The following is a 23,457-nucleotide window of genomic DNA, read 5'->3' on the forward strand; positions in this document are numbered from 1 at the left end:
CATGTTAGCTTAGCTTCTTAGCCTGAGCTAGCTCTGTTTACTTCCAGTTTGGAGGCAGCAGGTCCCGCCTCGGCTCCGCCTCTTTGGAGCAGGCGGGATTAGACTCTGACGTCGCTGTCAAGCCGTTAGTGGCCGACTCCGCCTACTAAGGGCTTCTCGGCAACTCTGCAGAATCCTATGAGTAACTTCCGGTGAGACCGAGGACCGAGGAGCGAGGAAATGAAAATAGTCGACCTGAGACAGGGCCATACTCGACATTGAGAAACGGCCCAATATACTTTAATACTTGCTGCAAACCGCCCGCCCATGCGTTCCAGATTATCCCGCTATGCTTGTCTCTTCCGGTTGCGTAGCCTTACCGGTGAACTGCGAACGCCAGCGAGCCTGTCTTGTCTTGTCTTCAGACCGACATATAACACCGGTCTCCCTTTGCTCTTCGCCCGGAAACTCACGATGCAGTCGGGTGGAAATGTGACGGGCAGCGGAGTCAGGGAGGAGGGCCCGGGCTGTGTAGAGAAGTCGGGGCTCTCTAGCAACATTCCCTCAGACACAACAGAAGATGTTGGTCCTCCCGAGGAGAATAAAAGAGTGGGGGGAATGCTTTTCGTCAACGAGAGACATTTTAGGACCCCGAGTCCCTTACTTGGGGCCAACTGTGATTACGACTCGGAGGCAGAGGCTTTCCGGGATGGGAGAACCGAGGAGGTTGACCGGGACACCCGGAGCAGGGCGTTCTCCTGGTGCAGAGACTTCCTGGCTGGGTCCTGGAAGACCGTTGAAGAAAGGGATTTTCAAATAAGCATTGTTAGGTAAATAATGTGAAATTACAGCTGTAGGCCTAGTGAAGATAACATCAATATAATATCCTTATCTTAATACTACAGGTAGCCTATTTAAATTAAGTAAATTAATGTCTCAAATATTGACTTCGTTATGGCTTACTTTTACTAATCCCAATGTAATAGTTTGGGGTCCCTCAAAACAAAATTAGCTACTTGACATCATCGAACATTATTATGTACTTAAAATTGACACCAAATTAGTAATAATCACTCTGGTATTCTTTTTTTTAATTATGTGTACAGCCACAAAAAAGTGTAGTGTATTGTATGGCATATTCACAGGGGAACAACTCAATTACAAATTATACATTTTGTAACAAAGGCATTTTTTAGCAGCAGGTGCACCATGTAGCCTACTTAGGCTGAGCCAGTTGCCAGTTAGGCAAGGACAGTATTGGGCTGCGAATAAATAAAACAGGTCCTATGTCTTTTCATAACCACATTTCATTAACCTTAGTGAAAAACGTAATAGGGTTAAGATGTGAAGGAGAATCCAACAGGACTTAATTTGGTCTGCTGTGGTAAAACTACAATTTTACATAGATCTAGACTTCTATAGACACGTCTAAACATTGGAGTGTGGCTTCTCATGACGTTGTTTCATGTAGGCTCTATAACCGTGGACAACAGTGAAAGATGTCTTAATTTAATACCCATATCTGCTTTCTTTTCGTACAGGATGGTACAGTTTATTCTATGCTAATGGAGATAATAAAGGAAGTGTTAAGCTCCTTTCCTTATCGTCCAGAGTAATAAATAACTCTTATCCTCGCTCCCACTTAGGTTAATTCGCTCAGTTAGGAATTAATAAAAAAAACTGAACCGCAGCCTTAGTGCAAGTGATCAGTCACTTTAGACACGATAGCAAAAAAGTTGGTTTGCAGGTATTGTAGTGGTGTAGTGAACAATTACTATATGCTGTAGCTATGTGTAATGACATTAACTTTGCCCTGATGTGATAGCACTGGTGTTTTTGTTTTGCAGTGGGGGGCTGAGTAATCTGCTCTACCTGTGTTGTTTGCCTGACCATGTGCCCGCTGTCGCAGATGAACCTCGTGTCGTGCTCCTCAGAGTGTATGGTGCCATCTTACAGGTTGGTCTGTTCAGCTGTTGAATTACTATGGAGGGAAACATCATTTATGTAGTCATTCTTCTATCATTATTGTCTGCCTGGAAGTATAAACTAAAGCAAAAATGTAATCAAACTGTCTTTCTGTCTGTCTTTCTGTGACACAGGGAGTGGACTCCCTGGTGTTGGAAAGTGTGATGTTCGCCATCCTGGCAGAACGAACTTTAGGACCAAAACTGTACGGCATCTTTCCCCAGGGACGCTTAGAACAGTACTTTCCGGTATAATACACATACACCGTACACACATTCATACATAACAAAATAATGTTTCAAAGTATTGAACATTCAGGGTTAAAATCTAATCTGAATTTCTATTGAACACATTCTTTGTACTTTGTAAGTAGAATGTAAATCCATAAAATACTTGAGCTAGGTCCTTAGGTAGAAGAAGCATTGGTATCATCTTTATTTTATATGTTTTTCCAGAATACCCGCATGCGCACAGATCAACTTGCCGATCCTGCCATATCGGCTGAGATTGCCACCAAGGTGGCATGTTTCCATGAAATGAGCATGCCCTTTAACAAAGAGCCCAGTTGGCTCTTTGGGACCATTGACAAGTAAGGACATCTTGGTATCTCCTTCTTTGACTAGAACTATCTGCTTTGGATGTAATGTCTTCTTTTTCCTTTAGATACATGGATCAAGTGATGAAGCTTAATTTTGTACGTGAAGCACATGTGAAGAAGTACAAGAAGCTGATGAAATTAGACCTGCCTGCTGAGCTGGAGAATCTACGGTGAGTTGGGGCATAGGAATCAAATATACATAAATATAAAAGCAATATTGTGATGCATTAAGTGACTATCATTAAGTATAAATAAAGCCTCAAAGTTAGGGTAAGTAGAGATGAGGAAAAACAGTGTCAGTGAGGAAGCAGAATCTTTTTCAAAATGTTTGAAAAATAATCACAATTAAAATAAAATACAATATACACACAAAAAACAACTATTGGCAATTATAACTAGCAGATACCCATGTACGAGGACAAACACATCAATACAATAAATATCATATTTTTCTCTTTTTTTAAATCACAATTTAGCAGGATGATCATTGAACATCCAAACCCTCGTGATTCAGAGTTTTACAGTCAGTGTCAAAAACTGATTTTGAGGGGAAGTAGAAACACGATGATGCAATCACTATTGCTTAAGCCAAGTGTCAACAAGATGTTGTTTGGTCCGAGCCATCGCATATCATTTGCTGTAATTTACCCACTGTACAGGATTCGTACGGGTGCTTGAAATCCTTGAAAATGCTTGACATTGACAGTTGTTTTCAAGGTTGGGAAAGTGCTTGAATTTTGGGAATGGTGCTTGAAATTGAGATAAAGTGCTTAAAAATGTAAATGCTTTACTTTTAAAATAAATTGCTGTCTGACTGAATAGTTCGCTTTTTAGATTAAAAGAAAAAAATTGCTTCGCTTCTACATAAAACGTCTCCGCTGCGGCCTTCCCGTGCTATGAGCGTGACCTGCAAGTGTTTTTGTTAGGTGTGTGACCTGGGCATTCTGATGAGAGTGATAGATGACAGTGTGCCAGGAGGTTGCAGTTTCAATGAGCGTTGGCTATCAGAAGACAAATACAAGCCATGGCTAAGACGAGGGTCAAGCCCACGAGTAGCCTCCTGCAAAGTTTGCAAAAATAACGATGCGAGAGTCTGCGCTGAGGAGCCACATGAAAGGTACGCCGCAGTAGAGCATTTTAGATTAGGCTAACGTTGCATGTTACGTTTGTTTAAGCTAACGTTAGCGAGCTGAATAGGGAACTCGATGATGAGGGATAATAATAATAATTGCATGGGACAATCATTTCAGAGGAGCGTACCTATGTTATGTGCGTTCCAGTCGCCATCCTGTGGTGTTCAGAGGATGAGGCACTCGCGGCATTTCGTGTTATAGTCACAAAATATAATCTATTGATTCGACACAGAGCGATTTTGAAAGCAATGTATTTTTACTGGTAGTATGTCTCGTGCCTAAACCAAATGTGACTTGCTCTATCGAAATCAGTCACATTGACCCGAAGACACATTTTTGTTTGTATTACTGGTCTGAGGGAAGCTCGCGAGTGTGTTTGTGTATTTTTGCGTTTGTGTACCGGGGAAACACTTACAAGAAACACCGGCTGGTGTTATGCTTGCTGTGATGTTACATTAGTCCGTTCTCTACTTGTAATTGTGCCGTTACAAGCTTCAAAGTTGTATTTATCATCTGAATTTGCCGAAACAAGTTTAATATTCTGAAAGCCAATACTTTGTTTATTTGAAAACAGATGAAAACAAACTGTCTTTTATATAAAATTGAAGTATTATACAAGTAAAACTACATTTTGCTTTAATCCCATGTAATTGTAGAATGAACACAGTCTTCCTTTGAAGATGTATAAGTCAGGTGTCTTGAGTAGTTAAAATTAAAATTGTACATGTGTACATTGTACACATTTGTAAATATTATTTTCCACTTGTTACCATTGTGAGTCTATTTTTATGCAGCTCTGCGTCATTTTGTGGCTACAATTCAGGCTAATACACTAACAGAGGTGGAATAAGTACTCAGATTCGTACTTGAGTCGTAGAAGTACACTCAGATCTTGCACTTGAGTAAAAGTAGAAGTACTCAGATCTTGTACTTGAGTAAAAGTAGAAGTACTCAGATCTTGTACTTGAGTAAAAGTAGAAGTACTCAAATCTTGTACTTAGTAAAAGTAGAAGTACCAGAGTGTAGGAATACTCTGTTACGGCCCGTCCACACTACAGCTTCGACAGCTTCAAAAACGGTTTCCAACGCGTCTGCCCATTCACTTTGAATGGGTTGACGTCACGTTGCCTCGCTTTTCGCCGAACTGAATTGTGGGTAGCAGAGCGGAGCTTTCCTGGCGTTTCAGGCTGCAAAAGTTGAGCAATGTTCAACTTTTGAAGCTTTTGAAGCTTTCGGTGGAAGAGTCAGCCAATCAAATCATATGCCAGTACAAGCTCTAGCCAATTAAACCGCTGCTTGTGTGTCCGGGGCGGGAGATTCATGTGATTGGTTGTTGGTCGAGCTTCAGACACGCCCGCCGGCAAGCTTTTTTTTAAGCTGTAGTGTGGACGGGCCGTTACAGGAAAAGTCCTGCATTCAAAATGTTCCTCAAGTAAAAGTAGAAAAGTATTCTCATCAAAATATAGTGAAAGTAGCGACAGTAAAAGTAGTCATTGTGCAGATTGGTCCATTTCAGAATAATAGATATGATATGTTTTATAATGATTGATCATGAAAGTGTTCTCAAAGCTGGTAAAGGTGCAGCTAGTTTGAATGACTTTGTATACTGCAGGGTAGCTTGTGGATTTACTCCAGGTGGAACTAAAGTCTGATTCAACACTTGATTATATTTCACATCATTCATCCACATCTGTGAAGTAACTAAAGGTATTAAATACATGTAGTGGAGTAGAAGTACACCATGTACTTCTGACTTATGTTTACTGCCAACCTAAAAGTACCTCAAAAATAGTAATCAATAATGTATTAAAGTTATTTGGCTGATTGTTTATATTGGCTCAGTCAGGTTATATGGGATGCCCAGTCTACGTACAGATGGGTCACTCATTTTGAAATATTAAACTTTGTTTTCTTTTCTTTAATTTTTCATCCTCGTGTAGAAGGCTATCACGAAACCCACATTTGGTTGTTTATAGCATAAAGAACATCTGATTTAATGTGAGGTAGGGAAATAATCATTTGAGCATGTGTATATAAATATGTAATTTACAACAGCTGTAAGATGCTTGAAAAGCTGGAAAATGCACCTTGAAAATGCTTGAAAAGTGCTTGAATTTGACTTTGGAAAAGGTGTCAGAACCCTGACTGTAAATACTGTTCAACTGCTCACACTGTATCTAGCACATGCATACCCTTATTCCATTGTCGTCACTCAATATTCTGTGCAATGACAATAATGTCGTGTAGGTTTTAGGAAGTTGGTCAGGTTAGCCTGTTACTACTGACGTTTAAGGTGTGTGTGTGTGTGTGTGTGTGTGTGTGTGTGTGTGTGTGTGTGTGTGTGTGTGTGTGTGTGTGTGTGTGTGTGTGTGTGTGTGTGTGTGTGTGTGTGTGTGTGTGTGTGTGTGTGTGTGTGTGTGTGTGTGTGTGTGTGTGTGTGTGTGTGTGTGTGTGTGTGTGTGTGTGTGTGTGTGTGTGTGTGTGTGAGAGAGAGAGATACAGTTATTGTTTTATATGTATTGCTAACAAGAATGTAATCATTGGGACAGGACACTCTCTGTTTTCCTTTTCAGTCTAATAACTGACCTTTGTCCCAGTCCCTCCACGACTTCACAGCTGAGTCCTCCAGGTGGGCTGACCTCGGCAGCCAATAGATAATCAGCAGTGTTTATTGTCACTGTTTATAGATTTTAGGAAGTTGGTCAGGTTAGCCTGTTACTACTGACGTTTAAGGACTGTGTGTGTGTGTGTGTGTGTGTGTGTGTGTGTGTGTGTGTGTGTGTGTGTGTGTGTGTGTGTGTGTGTGTGTGTGTGTGTGTGTGTGTGTGTGTGTGTGTGTGTGTGTGTGTGTGTGTGTGTGTGTGTGTGTGTGTGTGTGTGTGTGTGTGTGTGTGTGTGTGTGTGTGTGTGTGTGTGTGTGTGTGTGTGTGTGTGTGTGTGTGTGTGTGTGTGTGTGTGTGTGTGTGTAAACTATACAGTTATTGTTTTATATTTATTGCTAACAAGAATGTAATCATTGGGACAGGACACTCTCTGTTTTCCTTTTCAGTCTAATAACTGACCTTTGTCCCAGTCCCTCCACGACTTCACAGCTGAGTCCTCCAGGTGGGCTGACCTCGGCAGCCAATAGATAATCAGCACAGTGTTTATTGTCACTGTTTATCTATGAGCCCATGTTTTATCTTTTAGATATGAAGCAGTCTCCCACTGACGTCTGACACAGTTATGAGACTTCAAGGCGCCATCTTCTTGGCTTGATGTAAAGAATTCAATGAATCAGGAAAAACGCACCACTCCACCCCCCTCAGTATATTTCATATTGTAGTTACATCATCCTAAGCTTCTGGAGAATTGAATAACACTTTTGCCACTTATTAAAAAGTAGCTTTCTCAAAAATACACATAATGATCATATTGGGTGATCTTACAATACAGAACAATTTGAATGAATAATTATTAAAAATAAAATACCGTCATTGCTGCAGTGTAGTAACTAGTCTCTAGGACATCACATTTTATACTCGCGTAATTTCTTTAAAATTGGTATTAATGATTAGCAAGTAACACCGCCTGCAAATGCATCACTGACAAGCTCCTTCTTTCCTCTCCCTTTCTCTGTCATCATCTACTCTGTTCATCTGACTCTTTCCTCCACCACAGTGCGCTGCTGGCCGAGACTAAATCACCAGTGGTATTCTGCCACAATGACGTCACGGAAGGTAAACTTTAATCCTCAAACTTTGGCTAATTGATCAACTCTTAGCAGTTAAAACCATAAGTCAAAGAAAGGCTTGGGTGTAGTTATTAATAGGAACTGCTCAAATTCATATGCATCTTCCTGTATTTGAGGATGAAGAATACAAGGTGGCGGTCGGGGAATAGCTTTTTAATAAAAGGGAATGTCTCTTAGAATAAATACTTAATCTGAACCGACATATTAAAGATATGTGGAAAACTGCAAAATATACACATAGCTGATTGTGATATATGTGATTATGCCAATATATCTACTGTGACAGTTTTTGCTCATATGGGTAGCTTTGCAGCTCTTCCTCCGTACAGGCAAGTCAAGTTTGTCCACACTTATCTAGGAAAACAATTGTGTCACAGAGCTGGCTTTGTACATTGTGACATTGTCATGGTGAATGAAATAAGGTCTCTATTCATACTGCCACAAGTTTTAGGATTTACCACTATTGAGGGCACCCACGTGGCTCTCGTGTCCCGTCTCTCCTACTTTCCTGTCTATTAGTTTTGTTATCTAATAAAGCCAACATTGTCACTCAAATTGGAATTGAGTGTGCAACCCAGACCAAAAGTACATTTGAGCATGTCCACATTCAAAACCTCTCAATCGCCAACATATATACGTTCTACAAAAAGCACTTCTTTGTGCAAAACAATGTGACTCTTGAAGTTCAGTTATAGCCGAAGAAGTCGATGTGTCTTAACCCATCAGAGGCTGAAATTATTATTATTATTATTATTATTATTATTATTATTATTATTATTATTAAGAGAAAATCTTGTTTTGCTGCTGCAGGTAACATTCTGATACTGGAAAACAAGGACCCCAACGCCACTGACAGACTCATGCTGATTGACTTTGAGTACAGCAGTTACAATTACAGGTAAAGTTGTTGATCAACAGTAATTATTCATTCTGATAAGAAATATGATGTCTGGACTACACTTAGATGCATACACAAAGATTGTGCTCTTTTGTTTTTAAATGACTAATGTTTTACTCTTTCATGTAGGGGGTTTGACTTTGGGAACCATTTCTGTGAGTGGATGTATGACTACACCTATAACCAGTGGCCCTTCTATAAAGCCACACAGAAGAACTATCCCACCAGAGAGCAGCAGGTCAGTTTAAACCAGGGCTGAATAAAAGTAGACTAACCTATTAAAGGTCCCCTATCATACTGTTTTTCATCAATATATTATAGGTCTCAGATATATACAAAACATATCTCTAAAGTTTTTGGCTCAAAATACCAAACAGATCATTGCAGCATCCCATAAACCCCTCTGTTTCAGCCCTGTTTCAAAAGTGCTGATTCTCTGTCTGTTACTTTAGATGAAAATAAGGAGCCACTCCCCACGCCCCTACCGAGATATTTGGTTAAAAAGAGGGGGGGAGGGGGTTACCTTGGTTCGTGATTGGCTAATGGTTACTCAAGCCAGAAAAATCGTTATGACATCATAAAGTGGCCAACATCTGATCAGCTCATTTTCAGGCAGGTTTTTATATAAATGGATCAGGACAAAAAGTGGGTGAATCTTTTTTTCCTGAAACTTTCAGAATCTCTTTCCACAGAGGGGACACATGTTTATGTATTAAAGCAATGAAAAAGTGGATTTTGAATAATAGGTGACCTTGAAGTCCAATCCTTCAGAGTCCCACAAAAGAGACTCACAGTGTTGATGTTTAAACAAAAAATATAAGGCCAGCAGTTTTGGGAAATGGATACGCTCTGATCATTTTAAAACACTAATTTCAAAGCAAAGATAATAAAACATGAATAACACAGGTACATGAATAAAAGTTACAGTGCAGTGTGAGATATGAATATATCAATTAAAAGCAGCGGCAAAAATAATATTGAGATCTTTCCAGTGGCTGCAGAACAATATGGGTCAGTAAAAAGGACCTTGTGGTAAGGTAGAGTAGTGAGGGGAGTTAAGTGTCATAGGTGCTGTTGGAAGAAATCTGTTTATGAATTAGGTGGTATTTGCTAAGATGAGCCTGTAGCGCCATCCAGAGGAGAGAAGCTGGAAGAAGATGTAGGCTGGGTGGGAGGGGGAGGGGTCACTCATTTTAAGTTGCTTTACTCCATTTTCTGAGTAAAGACACTTGGTTTTCCTGATGGCAATGTGCAGTACATTAAATAATGCAGATATAGGCAATCATAAAATGTGTAAACAGAAGAGGATGTCACTTTTCTACTTTTTGTTTTACGTGTCGCTTGTTTTTAATTTCAGCTTCATTTCATCAGAACTTATTTGGCACAGCAGAGAGGACACTCTGACATGTCCAAGGACCAGACACAGGAGGAGGAGGCCATGATAATTGAAGCTAACAGGTACAACTTGATCTACAGCAACGCCATGTATGATTTAAAGGTTATAGCAGAATCACTAAAGCCCTGGTCCTTTCTTGCTGTGATTTGTAGGTATGCATTAGCTTCACATTTCCTCTGGGGGCTGTGGTCCATCATTCAAGCAAAGATTTCCAAGATCGAGTTTGGATACATGGTAAGGAATTTTATTTTATTTCACATTACAAAACAAACACCAGTGGCATAGTACATTTATTTCAATAAACATAATGATTTTTTGTCAGTCACATATTTGATGATACATTTGTAAATGTTGCCTTAAAGTAGACTATATTGTTTTTGCAGGACTATGCCCAGTGCCGCTTTGATGGCTACCTCAAGTTAAAGAAAGCCTTCTCCTGATTCCAACGTTTTGATATAAAATGTACTACTAGTATGCAACTCGTGCTTACTACAAGCAATGTTGGGTGGAAGATATACATGTACATTTGAACATAATGCAGGCAATCCATCCTATTAAATCACCTTTCTCTAATGTGAGATTCTTTTAGTGCAGGTAAAGCTCTACGGCATGTTCAAATTGGTTGTTGGGAATTTGAAGGGCTCAGTCAACATGATGGTCGGCTACTGTACTAAACAATGCTGCTCATGTGTCTCAATTCGAGTTATTTTAGAGTTTTTTGTTTTATTCTGCCTTGCTCCTTTTTTCTGATGTCAATTCTGCATTAGGGTTGTTCTTTGGAGGTCCAATAATGTGAATAATTACAGACAAGTGTAAGTTTATGTCAGTAATATTGGATTTATTAACTGTACATATTTGTAACTGTCTTGCTACCTTTTCTCTTCTATCTATCGTTGTATGACTGTAACATCATCTGGTAAACATTTGTCATTCTCATCTATGGTTTTATGTAACTAAAATGTACATCTGGCACTTGTAGTCAACTAAATTAAGCTAAACTGCTTAAATAGATCCTACAATTATTGAAATGTTTTTGTATTTTTTTGTTTGAATACCATTATGTTTATTTAGACAGTCTCCTGGGTTTGACAGAGGCTACTTTCTTCACCAAATGTCATGAATATCCTACATTTCACACAAAGCTTTGTCAGTTTACTTTTGAAAAGAAGCTAGCCGCTTTACTGTGCCTCATTAACTGTTGTTTTTTAAAGCAGCGCTTCCTGTTGACGTTCATACTGTGTCATCTGTTTTATGTTGGTTATGGTTGGTTACAAACTACTAGTTTAAATCTAATAAACATGTGTCTAGAACCTGTGTCAATGCATTTGTTTTTTCTCATAAATACATTGGCTCTAAAATACATTTTTACAAATGTATCAATACATTTTGTGAAACATAAGGTTAGTTTTAAAACTGTAGCAGTAACTTAATTACCCGATGATGACGTGAAGCTTGAAGGAGAGCATATTTCATCGCAGACGGTTGACTGTTGTCCCACCTCCAAGGGCCAAAAATAGACCAGCCAGAAAGAGCTGCACTGCTCAAAGATCGAGAGACCTCCGAATGCACTGGATCTCTAGCAGAACAAACAGGAACTCTGAAGTTTGCCTAGCGTTGCATTGCACCAACTTCTTTAACAAGCTGTTTCTGTTGGCATGTTGTCTTAAGTATTTGCACTCAGCTGTTTCCTTTTGCTTTCAAAGAGCATTTGACGGTGAGCATTGCAGAAGGAAAAGTAGATGAGCCAGTGAAACATGGACTCAACTGGTCGTTCTGTCCTTTATGTGCCATTGCTGTGGCTGCTTGTAATATTGGGAGATTGTCTCCTCTCATTTGGAGCACTTACAGTCTGAATGTGTGATTGTAGGACTGGTTGTATGGTGCAAAGCATCTTAAAACCTGTTGAGTTTAAACAAAAAAATGGTACAGGCTGTATTAAAACTGTTATAATTGTCTTCACTTAGATCTGACACCGTCAATGAGATGGATCCTCTCCGGAAATGTGTTATCATATTAATAGAGGGGTTACGCTTCTCGGTCATATATGTTCTTACAAGACTATGGGGAGCTTTTCCAGCAGGCAAAAATCGGATAGCATCCCCAGGTGTCACAGATAGAGGATCAGACTCCGAGGAGTGGAAAACCATTGAGGCACTTCGCACATATCACCCTGGAGATGGAGATGAAACCATGGTTACAGTGCAAACCAGAACATGTGCATTCCATGTAGGTAAAAAACAAAACACACATTTCTAAACTGTACAAGTTAACCATTTAGAACTGGAGGCCACAACAATCTTGGTTTAATAATTCATTAAGGTGGATATTGGGATACTCTCACGGTGCAGTGAGTACTTCCGAGCCTTGTCCCAATCCAGAATGAGGGAGACTTCAGAGAGCCTCATCCTCCTGGACCATGTGTCCTCCTCCGTCTTCCACAATTTCCTTGAGTTCTCCTTCCATAATAAGTTTAAAGTCCCTCAGGAGGATTTGGGCTACCACATCCAGGTAAACAGAGTTCCTTTCTCTACGTCGATTTAAACTTGTCACTTTCGGAAATGTCATGCTTTCCCTTAGTGTTGTAATTCCCCCTAACACAAAACATATTATTTCTCCCTTTCCAACTCTGGAGGTCAGCAGCTATCTCCTGGCTGAGGCCTTCCTCTCAAAGTGTCTGTCAGTCCTCGAACTCAGCCCAGGAAACTGTCGGTCCTACCTTAGTCTGGCTCAGGATATCTGCTGTGTGGAGCTGAAGAGGACCGTGTTCACATACCTGAGTAGAAACCTGCTGGAGCTACCTCACCTCATAAAGTATTCACTATTTTGGCTGTCATTAGGATTTCCTACAGTTGACCACATGTTTCTTTGTTGTTCCTAAAACTGGTGCATTCCTCAGGTGTCTGAAGGATCAGGAGAAAGAAGAAGTGTTCCACCTGAGGAGGACACATGGAGACCGACGTATGTGCAGCCTTAGGAAAGAGAACCTGACTACTTGGAAAGACCCGGAAACTGAAAGTGCCCGACATATCTTCACCCTCAGAGGCTCAGAGGACAGCGGACACTGGTATCCAGTCACAGAGCTTCCCTTCAGGGCTGATAAGTGGTGTTTCACTACAGTGGTGCTGTATAACTACCTATATGTAATTGGAGGTTACCGGCAGCGTGTGAAGAGAGGCTGGGAGTTCAAGATGGCCTCCTCACGGTATAATCCCTCCACTAATAAGTGGGTTTCCACAGCTCCTATGATTAAGGTTAGTGTCTGTTTTACCCAAAATTAAACATGCCGTTCATCTTTTATTTAATTTTAATTAGTTATACCTGTGTTATTTACGTTCTCAGTGTTGTAATTGTATAATTTCTATACATTTTGTTTTTCATATTCTCATGCTGAAATTTTTGGATTTGAGACCTTATACATGTTGTTGTGACCCCTTGTTAAAGAAACCGTTCATCTAAATTGGAGTACTATTGGATGTAAAGGGGAATGTGAGAAAATAACTAATAAAAAATACTTTTTTTAAACATGCCTTTCTTTCTGCAATCATTTGTTTTAATACTATTGAATATGTTGCACCCACAGCACAGAAGGCACTTCACTGCAGTGGCCTGTGAAGGCTGTATCTACGCTGTGGGGGGCTGGTACTTGGACTCACTGGTGACCCCAGACTCCAGCACAGCTCTTTACACAGCTGTAGAACGCTATGATCCCTGGGAGGACACATGGAGGTTTGTGTCCCCTTTAACAGTGATGGCAGGTTTTTGGAAGGATACTGAGAACAACATGTGATATGTTTTCCCCTTACATACAATTGTTCCATTATTTGTTGATGGATTAGTGACTGAATTTGATCTCTGCCTCAGGTTTGTCTCCTCACTGCCGCTCATTGACTTCCAGTTCACCATGTCCTTGTCCTATGATGTGCCACTTGCCACTAGCCTCGGAGAGAGTCTCTACGTGTTGGGGAGCGTCCAGAGGACTGGAGAGAAATTGCTGCTGCAGTACAACACGAGGCATGGTAAGGCAGAACATGCCATCAACCTTATTTGTACCGTTTTGATAATATTCTGACATCAACAAACAAATGTTGCTTATGTATTCTCTTTGTTTTTTAGACTCCTGGTCTGAGCTGCTTCCCACCCTCGCCAGAGCAGATGCAGACCTCCCTACTCTGTATTTCCTGGGTGCCACTGACAGGCTGGTTATAATTGGTGGGAACAACTCAGAAAATGTGGTGACATCATTCTGCGTACAGTCAAAGAGATGGGGCCAGGTACAAAAAACTTCCTCACATCACTAATGTGTATCTGAAATACAAAGACTTCTTTCATATTGATGCCTTACATTTGACCTGTGTTATCTTTTTTTTCTTTTAGGTGCACAGGGCGGAGAAAGTTGCATTTGCAGGACAGGGGACAGTTGTAGGGGACCAGGTCCTCCTGCCAAGTATAGAGCACAACGCTGTTGCAAGGTTGGATCTTCAAACTCTCTCCCTCAGCGTTTTTACTCCTCTACCGATTTCCACCCGCTATGAATCTGTCTTTTATCTTCACTTTTAATGTTAATGTTAACTCTTTTTTTCTTTAGACTTTCTGCACACATTTTGTGAATATAAAGCATAATGAAATAATCTCCCTAGGCCTACAGTAGATGGATAACCGTTATCTGTTTTATCTTCTCTCTAAAATCTCCATCCTGCAGTTTAAAGTGAACTAGTGAGGGTATATTACTGTCAAACGTTGACCTAAATCACTGTATTACCCTGGAAAAAATAATAACTACAAATAATTACTTAAAGGTGGGGTAGGTCATTTTGGAGAAACCAGCTCGAGTGCGCTAGAATTTGAAAATACACAGCCGGAAAAATCTGCCACTTCCTTACAGAGCCCCTCCTCCAACACACGAACGCGCACATGACCAATGAGGGCATGAGATAAGTTTGTGCACAGATGGAAAGCTGACAGGCAGGTAGGCCATCCAGTTATTTTAGCCGGCTAAAATGATTGGTCGTGCTTTTTACAGTACTACGGCTTCCACTGATGACATTTTTTTATGGAGTTTTTGTCCAAGCGCTTACGATATTCATTGCTATCGGGATGTTAAGAGCATTCCATGGAATATAACAACAAGTGTATCTCGAGCCGGTTTCTCAAACTTACCTACCCCACCTTTAATTTTAAAGAAAATGGAGTGCTCTATGTGTACATGTGTGTTCTTTATATATAAAGTTAAAGCTTTTCTCCCTTGTTTGTGAGATTTAAATAATGTTTTGTATTGGTTTATAAAGGTTATTTAAGAATAAGAACCAAAATAGGGTAGGCTATGCTGAAAACCCTGACCCAGTCTAATATTAGAGAATTTATTAGTATTTGAAGTTGTAACGGTAGAACCAAACTGGTTTGTAAAAATGTCAGACAAAAATCAAGACAATACATGCATTTCTCTATCTCGTCTCAATTAAAAGCACTCAATTCCATTTCACAGAGGCAAGATCACAATGCTTGAATCTGCTGATAATAATCTGAGATTTGTATGCCGTTATTCCTATTACACATATTTTTATTATAACAGCTAAATAGGCCCGCTGGTTGCCATTTCAGCCGTTGAAAGGAAACATCGCATTGCTCTCACTGCAGCAGATTCAGTTACAGAGCTCAAGTCACATGAGGTTAGGCTCTGTCTATGTTTGGTGTCTTGTTACAAAAAGAAACATGTGAGAGAGAGGAACAGGCAGAGAGGGGGAGAGAGAGAGTGGTGTTGGGGAAGGGGAGGGAGAGAGGGAGGGCAGGAAAGTACAGGAGACTGCAGCTCTGATCTCACTACCTGAGGAAAGCTAAATGAAGGGCACTGGAGTCAAACAGAGCACACAAGAGTACAGAGGAATTTCACTGGCCCACTGACGCAACCCAAGGTCCCAGCTTTCATCTGCCTCACTGGATTATTATACTCACTGTTCTGACATAGGTAAAGTATGAGTCTTTAGTTATAATACTTATTTAGTTAGCCATGCAGTTAGTTGTGTTAACTGTTTAGGTTTTCCTATTTGATTTCGTAAACTCCATGGTTAAATTCCATACAAGTCTAAAAGGGATGAAAATACTGAATCATTTAAATATTTGAGTGTTTTCTTTTTTAATCTGTATAAACTATGTCTGTAAACCAACAGACAGGTGAAACTCATATTGGGGAAGTCAAGTGCCGACAATTGCATGTTCACTCATTTTCATTTGTTAAACAGTACAAATTAATGCTGACCTCCACATGTTCTCATATATTTGCACAGTGTTCTGTAATACTAAAGGGTTTAGCATTCATCTGTTGGAGGTACTCAGTGTTTATATTTTCATACCCATCTGAGGTGTTGCGCATGCTCAGCCGGAAAGTACTGCTATATCTGGCCATTGAACTTTGTCCCACTTGGTGACTGTTTAGTCACATGACATGGAAAAAGAAATCCTAGTCATACTGGCCATTAAAAGAAGTGCTTTATGAAATCCACATATTTGTGTTCATAATTCAACAAGGGCACTCCATTTAAAAGACATGAACATAACTTTACAGTTCACATATATATGTATACATTTTTGTTCATAGTGCTTTAAAGAGTTTCCATATCAGTTGCCTTCCCTATCACGTTTTGAGCAAACACTACAGACGCAATGTTCTTTCAAATAACGTCTCCACTGTGAGCCAGATCTGTTGGAGTCTACCAGTTTTATTTTACCCTTGATGTTTTAATTAGTTAAACAAACAACTTAATAATAACATTAAAGGAAATTCCAAAGGATTGTAAAATTGATGAATAACTCTATAAGAAATTAGGACCTTTGCTGCAGAATCTTTATCCACAGGGAATCGATATTCAGCGATCTAAAATAGTAGAAAATATGGAATAAAGATATTGAAATCTTGGGAGAGTCCATACATATTGATAATGCATGCATTTTAATTTGAACCATATGGATAAGGTAAACATCTTTTAACATAAGGGATGAAGTGATCAAACGTACCACTGAACTTTATAGTCCTTATCATTGTTGCTTATTTTTACCAGTTTGAATCCAGATGACATAAAAAGCTTCCTTCTGATTTCCATTTTAGTCGCTTCTATTCAGAGATGGCTGAGGCCCATCAGGCGGTGGGTTTCCAGTTCACTGTGCGCCCGGATGGTCTGGACCTTAAACTGAGTAAAGAGGTCATCAAAAACATCTACTTGTCTGGAGTGACCGCATGGAAAAAGCGAGCCATTCAATTCAAGGTATATTCACACCTTTGATTATCAGTGTTAAAAAATGTGGAGTCATTAAATAACAAACAGACTTTAGAGTGTGGCATTAAAATCCTCTGAATGCATTTTGAGTAGATTTGCATTTTCACTCATTCATTAATCTTCTGAAATGAATATTGTGCTGATATCAAATCTTGTTGCTTTTCTTTCACAGAATGGTGTTTTGGCTGGCGTCTATCCTGCCAGTCCCTCCAGTTGGCTGATAGTTGTCATCGCCATGATGAGCTCCTTGTACATCCCCTTCGACCCCTCTCTGGGGATGATTGACACCCTCAAGGAAAACCTACCACACAGGTCAGAAATCTCCTTCAGCCAGTATTCTTCTTCTTCTTCCTTTTGTCCTTAAGTGTTTTGGTTCAGCATTAAATAACTCTAATGCACCTGGAGGTTTTCTTTGATGAGCTCTGCAGTGAATCAGCTACTCATAAACAAAGTCATTTTTTCATTTTACTGTTCGATTTCATAACTTCCTAACAAAAGGGAGTGTTGTTCCTTTTCCGAACAGACATTGTATGTCGGTGCAGACCCGAACTGTGCTGAGTGCCATCCTGTTTGCCACTGGACTGTGGCTGTTCCTCATCTACCTCCTGAGATACACTCTCAAAGCTCTACTCTCCTACCATGGATGGATCTTTGAATCCCATGGAAGAATGAGCAAATCTACTAAAATGTGGCTGGTATGTTTGTTTTTATGTCTTTCACTTTAATTTGTCAGGGTACCAGTACACCATAAAGCTTTGTTTTCCTCAATGAGTGCAGAGTGTATAGTTGATTGTTGTTATATGTTGCTGTTACAGAGGGTCATCCTTTACACAAAGTATATGTATGATGTTGTTGGTGTTGCTTGTCTGTTATCAGAGCCTGGTGAAGATGTTCTCTGGGCGCAGGCCGCTGCTCTACAGTTTCCAGGCCTCCTTACCCAAGCTCCCTGTGCCCAGTGTGGATGATACAATTCACAGGGTGAGAAATTACACATTACAAACCACACATAACCACAAACACACATGTGGCTTCTTGAAATGGATAACATGGACACAATAAATGAATGTCATTAAGTGATATCCAACATCACCATTTTCCATGTCACCCTCGATAACCTCACACCCAATATCACATCTCTAAGTAACATTTTGACTAAGCAACAACAATAACCTACATTTAAACCTATCTAGCTCATAACCTAAACCAACCCAATGAAGCCTTTTGCAACACTTTGATTAATGCAGCTTGTTAGAGAAAATACATAATCTTTGCTCCCTTCCTGCACATGTAGATGTCTTTCAGATATTATGTATTTGTATGTCCTGATAACACCCCCCATGCTTTCCCACAGTACCTGGAATCAGTGCGCTCTCTGCTGGACAGTGAGCAGTACAACCAGATGGAGACGTTGGCCAATGACTTTAAAGATTCCTTAGCAGCCCAGCTACAGAGATACCTAATCCTCAAATCCTGGTGGGGGACAAATTATGTGAGTAGTATTTAAAATGAAACAACAGTGTTACTAAAATCAACTAAATCATATTGATATAGATTAATAAAGTGTCATCTTTTATAGGTCAGTGATTGGTGGGAGGAGTACATTTACCTTAGAAGCAGAAGTCCTATCATGGTGAACAGTAACTTCTATATAATGGTAAGAGTCTCAGTCTGTTATGCCAGTGCAATGCGTTAGTAAGGTTATTGTATCATCATCATCATCATTATCATCATCATCATGTGGAAGTAGCAGTGTGCATTCTGAAAACAGCAGTGGCAAGGTAATTCAGAAAATCCTCAAAGGTAGGGCCTATTGAAGTCAAAGTGAAAGTCAACTTTATTGTCAATCTTTCAGTTTGTGTGTACAGACAGAGAGATCGAAATACCGTTTCCCACAATCCCGAATACAATAACAAAGATATATAAAAATATTTATACAAATATGTATATACGTATATATATATATATATATATATATACATATATTTTATTATAGGAACAACAACAAATGTGTTTCAGCTTGAGGACCTGATATCTGTTTGTGCCATTATTATTATTATTATTATTATTATTATTATTATTATTATAAATCTAAATATAACAGATTGCAATGTTTGGAGTAAATGTCTGTTTTTGTGATTTATATTTGTCTTTGTGCTGAATGCATTAGGACCTATTGTACGTGACCCCAACACATCGACAGGCTGCTCGAGCGGGGAATGTGGTTCATGCCATGCTGCAATACAGACGCAAACTGGAGCGTGGTGAACATGAGCCGGTAAGGTTTGCCATGACTTTGACTTCTTCTGCCATCAATCTAACCCAATTGAAACCAACTATGGTAAGACATTGAACCTGCGACTATTTCATTATCCCTTTTTTCCTTAGCTGAGGGCTTTAGGGACCGTACCTATGTGTTCCACTCAGATGGAAAGGATATTTAACACCACCCGCATCCCTGGGATAGAAACAGGTAAACAACTGGTCAGGCCTGTACAGTTTAAAGGACAAATACAATACTCAACATTCACCATCAACACTCAAAATCATAGTCGCAAAACTGGGTTGAAACTTGATGTCTTAGCATGTTTAAATACCTGCTTTGTCATTAAGAACTGAGGTATGAACATAAGTGTGACTGGCTCAAAGTTTTCAGCCACAAGTCTAGTCTGATTTACCCTCTAACAACTACTGTAAGAAAACATCTATCAATCTAATGCTATCTGCAACTTCCCCCCTTACTGTTCCCCTTGGTGTCCTCACATCCTCCTCTTCTTGTTGGCCCTCCCCTCAGATATTGTGCAGCACCTGACTGACCGTAAGCACCTGGTTGTCTACCACAAGGGCCGTTTCTTCCAAGTGTGGCTGTACACTGGAGGGCGCCACCTCTTACCCAGTGAACTTGAGACACAGTTTCTAAGGATCCTCAATGATACTTCAGAACCTCTGCCAGGAGAACTCAAATTAGCAGCCCTGACTGCAGGGAACAGGTATAAAATCACACATACACACATGCTCAGGACACATGCTCATTAAGTGACTGTCTCATTTGATCAACCTGCAAGGACACTCAGATCCTCCAATGTTTCGCTTTGAAAAGTACCTAGAGTGCATTACATTTTTTAAAATTATACATTTGTTTAACTTTGTACTTTTTAATGCATGTAATAAATGTAACATATGTAACCTATGTAACTTTAAGCTGTCTTTGGCTCTTTTTCTGCTGTAACAACGTACATTTCCCCTCTGTGGGACTAATTTATTGTATTCTGATTCTTATTCTGATTCTGATTACAAGAAAACTGGGGAGGCTGCTTTCTGTTCCCATTTGATCTTAGAACGGCAACCTCAATTGGAAAAAAGTAAATTAAAGACCTATCTTTTTGATTTGGCTTATAACTTTTAATAGTATCACTGTTCCTGTTTTATTGTTTTTACATATTTTAATTATGTTCCTCATTTGTTATTGTCATTTTTCTGTCATACTCTGTAAAGCACTTTGGGCTGTGTCAAGCATGAGAGGTTCTATACAAAGAAAGAGTATTATTAACACACAAAATGAGACTCTTACTCTGACATTCCCCAATAGAGTTCCATGGGCTCGGGCTCGAAATAAATATTTCAGCCAGGGAGGAAACAAAGCTTCCCTGGACGCCATTGAGTCCGCTGCCTTCTTCCTGACGCTAGATGACGAGGCGCAGGGTTATGACCCCACAAAGACCAAGTCGCTTGACAGTTACGCCAAATCGCTGCTTCATGGAAAATGCTATGACAGGTAGGCAGACAAGTCAGTTGAAGGCCTCTGCTATTTGATTGTAGTGCTTTGTTTCCCTAAAAAACGTTTTTCTTTGCAGGTGGTTTGACAAGTCCTTCACCTTAATCTCGTATCCAAACGGAAAAATGGGCATAAATGCTGAACACTCTTGGGCCGATGCACCAATTGTTGGACATATGTGGGAGGTATAATGTCTGCTGGAACTGTTTTTAAAAATTATTCAAAGTTAGTGGGTATCTCCTTTCACCATTTCTTGTCTGTGTAGTATGTCCTTGCAACAGACTGCTTCCATCTTGGCTACACAGAGGAGGGACACTGTAAAGGGGATGTGAACAAAGGCCTGCCAAATCCCACTCGACTTCAGTGGCAGATTCCAAAGGAGGTAAAACAGAGCTCTTAATATTTTAGTAGCATTGACCTGTTTGATTTGCATTTGTTTGTGTTTGCTGCATTAGCTGCATTTTTATCACAGTCTACCCTCTCTTAGTGCCAGGATGCCATTGAGACTTCATACCTGTCAGCCAAGCAGATAGCTGATGACGTGGACTTTCATGGCTATCTGTTTACTGAATTCGGAAAAGGACTGATCAAGAAGTGCAGGTGCAGCCCTGATGCCTTTATACAGCTGGCCTTGCAGCTGGCACAGTTCAGGGTATGGCTGCCGTCGCCATTTTAAAATCATCATTGCTCACTTTTCTCTTTGACAGTTTGATCCGTCACTAAATGTCTTTAATCCATCTTCTGTTTAGGACCAGAGAGTGTTCTGTCTGACGTATGAGTCATCAATGACTCGTATGTTCAGAGACGGTCGGACAGAGACGGTTCGCTCCTGCACTTCTGAAGCTGTTGCCTTTGTCAGAGCCATGGAGGATGCAGGTGCAACAGTAAGCATTAAACACAGAAACATTTCATTAGAAACAAACCACTTCAAACCAAAAGGATCTGTTGAGATAGATTCTGTGGGAACAACAATGTGTATTATAAGTAGTGGATTCATAGAAATGACCAGCAGGAATTAAGAAAATAAATCCTATAGTGCAGTTAACACTTTAAAAAAAAAAGCAAATAATTAGACTTTGGACATATCTGGTGCCATATGTGTTACAAGGCATCCAAATTCGCAATCAGCGACCTGGTGTGGACACAATTTGAAAGGGCATGCTGTGAGGTGTCGCTTTGTGCTGCTAAGGACCTGGGTCACCTGGACCCAGAGGCAATGTGTCTCTGGGTGTTGGTGCCCTGGACTCTGAACTCACTGATATTCTGCCAGGGTTACTTTAACAGCTGCATCAATAGAAATACGGTCATTGTGATCTTACCTCAATGTACAGGTCTGACTATTTTGTGCCTTTTTGCTTTTGTAATCAGAATGCCCAGAGACTCGCTCTTTTTCGGAAAGCAGCAGATAAGCATCAAAACATGTATCGTCTGGCCATGACTGGCTCTGGTATCGACCGCCATCTCTTCTGTCTCTACATAGTGTCCAAATACCTTGGTATCGACTCGCCATTCCTTACCAAGGTTAGAACTGTTATCATCCCTATCATTTGATTAGTTTCTCGACTATTTTTCATTCAACATACCTATCACAATTATTCTCCTTTTTTTAACTGCTGTAACATATTGTGTATTTTCTTCTAGGTGCTTTCAGAGCCCTGGAAGTTGTCTACTAGCCAGACTCCACAACAGCAGCTCAATTTAGTCGACATCAACAAGTTCCCTAAATATGTGGGTGCCGGTGGTGGATTTGGCCCTGTGAGTTTCATTGTTATGTTGTAAAGATGAACATGTGCTAATGTTTTCACCTAGCCGTCTAAGTACTGCAGCAGTTTGTGCAGTAATATTTAAATGGTTTGGCTTTGTTGAAGCTAATGTACTAGCACTTCGAATAGTTCGGCATAGTTCAAACTAATGTACCTACATGATTCTTGTTACTCTGTACCCTCCTGGTTGAATGCACTTATTGCTTTGGATAAAAGCGTCTGCCAAATCAAATGTAATGTAATATAACAACATATATTGTCTTCCACCAGGTGGCCGATGACGGGTATGGTGTATCTTATATAATTGTTGGGGAAAACCTCATCACATTCCACATCTCCAGCAAATTCTCCAGCCCTGACACAGTAAGAGCAGACAATTATAGCGATGCATATTATAGATCCATCTGTCTGTCATTTATACCATCTCTCTCTCCCTCTGTCTCTCTCTGTGGTCGCCTCCAGGACTCATTCCGGTTTGGTCAGCATATTGGCAAGGCCATGCTGGACATCCAAGCCCTTTTCAAGTCAGAAAATGATAAGAAGATGGTGGAGCAGGCAAAGCAAATACAGATGGAAAATGGGAGAAAGCATAAATAACAGACTCTGTAAAGAGGCATGCTGGATGTGGCTTGCATACAACCTCTTCCATTCTTCCTTCAAAGAAACAAAACAAAATGTAGTGATGGGTTGCCTTTATGATGTGTTTGCTTTCCTGGTGGGTCACACAGGAGCTGGTCATTGCACTAAGTCAGACTAAATGAATAGTTTTTACTTCACTAACTTATTGAAATATTTTATCCTTAATATTGGAATTGTTTTGCAATGATTGGTTCTCACTCCCTTTTGTCAGTTAATGCCAAAATCTGTATATAAAGCTCATGTTATTTAATAAATCGAAGTATAAATTACACTTGTTGTATGGTCTCTTGTTTGTGCATATTACACTTTTAAA

At 40.0% G+C, this 23,457-nt stretch overlaps 3 protein-coding genes across 5 annotated transcripts; all 3 read left to right on the top strand.

Moving 5' to 3' along the window:
- Positions 1-167: 167 nt before the first annotated feature.
- Positions 168-11,012, top strand: chkb (choline kinase beta). Its single transcript, XM_079682365.1, has 11 exons — positions 168-809; positions 1,827-1,935; positions 2,079-2,192; positions 2,400-2,533; positions 2,608-2,712; positions 7,336-7,394; positions 8,219-8,306; positions 8,436-8,544; positions 9,664-9,764; positions 9,855-9,936; positions 10,086-11,012. Exons 1-11 carry the CDS (start codon positions 307-309, stop codon positions 10,140-10,142), a joined length of 1,461 nt encoding a protein of 486 aa, XP_079538491.1. The 5' UTR covers positions 168-306; the 3' UTR covers positions 10,143-11,012.
- A 236-nt stretch (positions 11,013-11,248) lies between these two features.
- Positions 11,249-15,447, top strand: LOC307040193 (kelch domain-containing protein 7A). Of its 3 annotated transcripts, XM_079682801.1 has the most exons (9): positions 11,249-11,416; positions 11,667-11,928; positions 12,022-12,210; positions 12,335-12,513; positions 12,599-12,953; positions 13,283-13,428; positions 13,564-13,718; positions 13,816-13,973; positions 14,077-15,447. In XM_079682801.1, the coding sequence occupies exons 2-9, from the start codon at positions 11,686-11,688 to the stop codon at positions 14,257-14,259; spliced, it is 1,608 nt and encodes a 535-aa protein (XP_079538927.1). In that variant the 5' UTR covers positions 11,249-11,416; positions 11,667-11,685; the 3' UTR covers positions 14,260-15,447. The 3 variants fall into 3 exon arrangements, with proteins under 3 accessions (XP_079538927.1, XP_079538926.1, XP_079538928.1); XM_079682800.1 differs by having other exon boundaries at positions 11,249-11,928; XM_079682802.1 differs by lacking the exon at positions 11,249-11,416 and having other exon boundaries at positions 11,854-11,932.
- A 39-nt stretch (positions 15,448-15,486) lies between these two features.
- On the top strand, positions 15,487-23,413 carry cpt1b (carnitine palmitoyltransferase 1B (muscle)). Its single transcript, XM_079682803.1, has 19 exons — positions 15,487-15,664; positions 16,802-16,958; positions 17,143-17,282; positions 17,494-17,665; positions 17,847-17,948; positions 18,322-18,459; positions 18,547-18,624; positions 19,138-19,245; positions 19,356-19,440; positions 19,762-19,957; positions 20,557-20,742; positions 20,822-20,927; positions 21,008-21,124; positions 21,230-21,394; positions 21,492-21,626; positions 22,111-22,263; positions 22,384-22,497; positions 22,776-22,868; positions 22,968-23,413. The coding sequence occupies exons 2-19, from the start codon at positions 16,818-16,820 to the stop codon at positions 23,100-23,102; spliced, it is 2,364 nt and encodes a 787-aa protein (XP_079538929.1). The 5' UTR covers positions 15,487-15,664; positions 16,802-16,817; the 3' UTR covers positions 23,103-23,413.
- Positions 23,414-23,457: the final 44 nt, after the last annotated feature.

The sequence above is a fragment of the Notothenia rossii genome (genome assembly GCF_949606895.1).
Source record: "Notothenia rossii genome assembly, chromosome: 5".
Classification (NCBI taxonomy): Eukaryota; Metazoa; Chordata; class Actinopteri; order Perciformes; family Nototheniidae; genus Notothenia; species Notothenia rossii.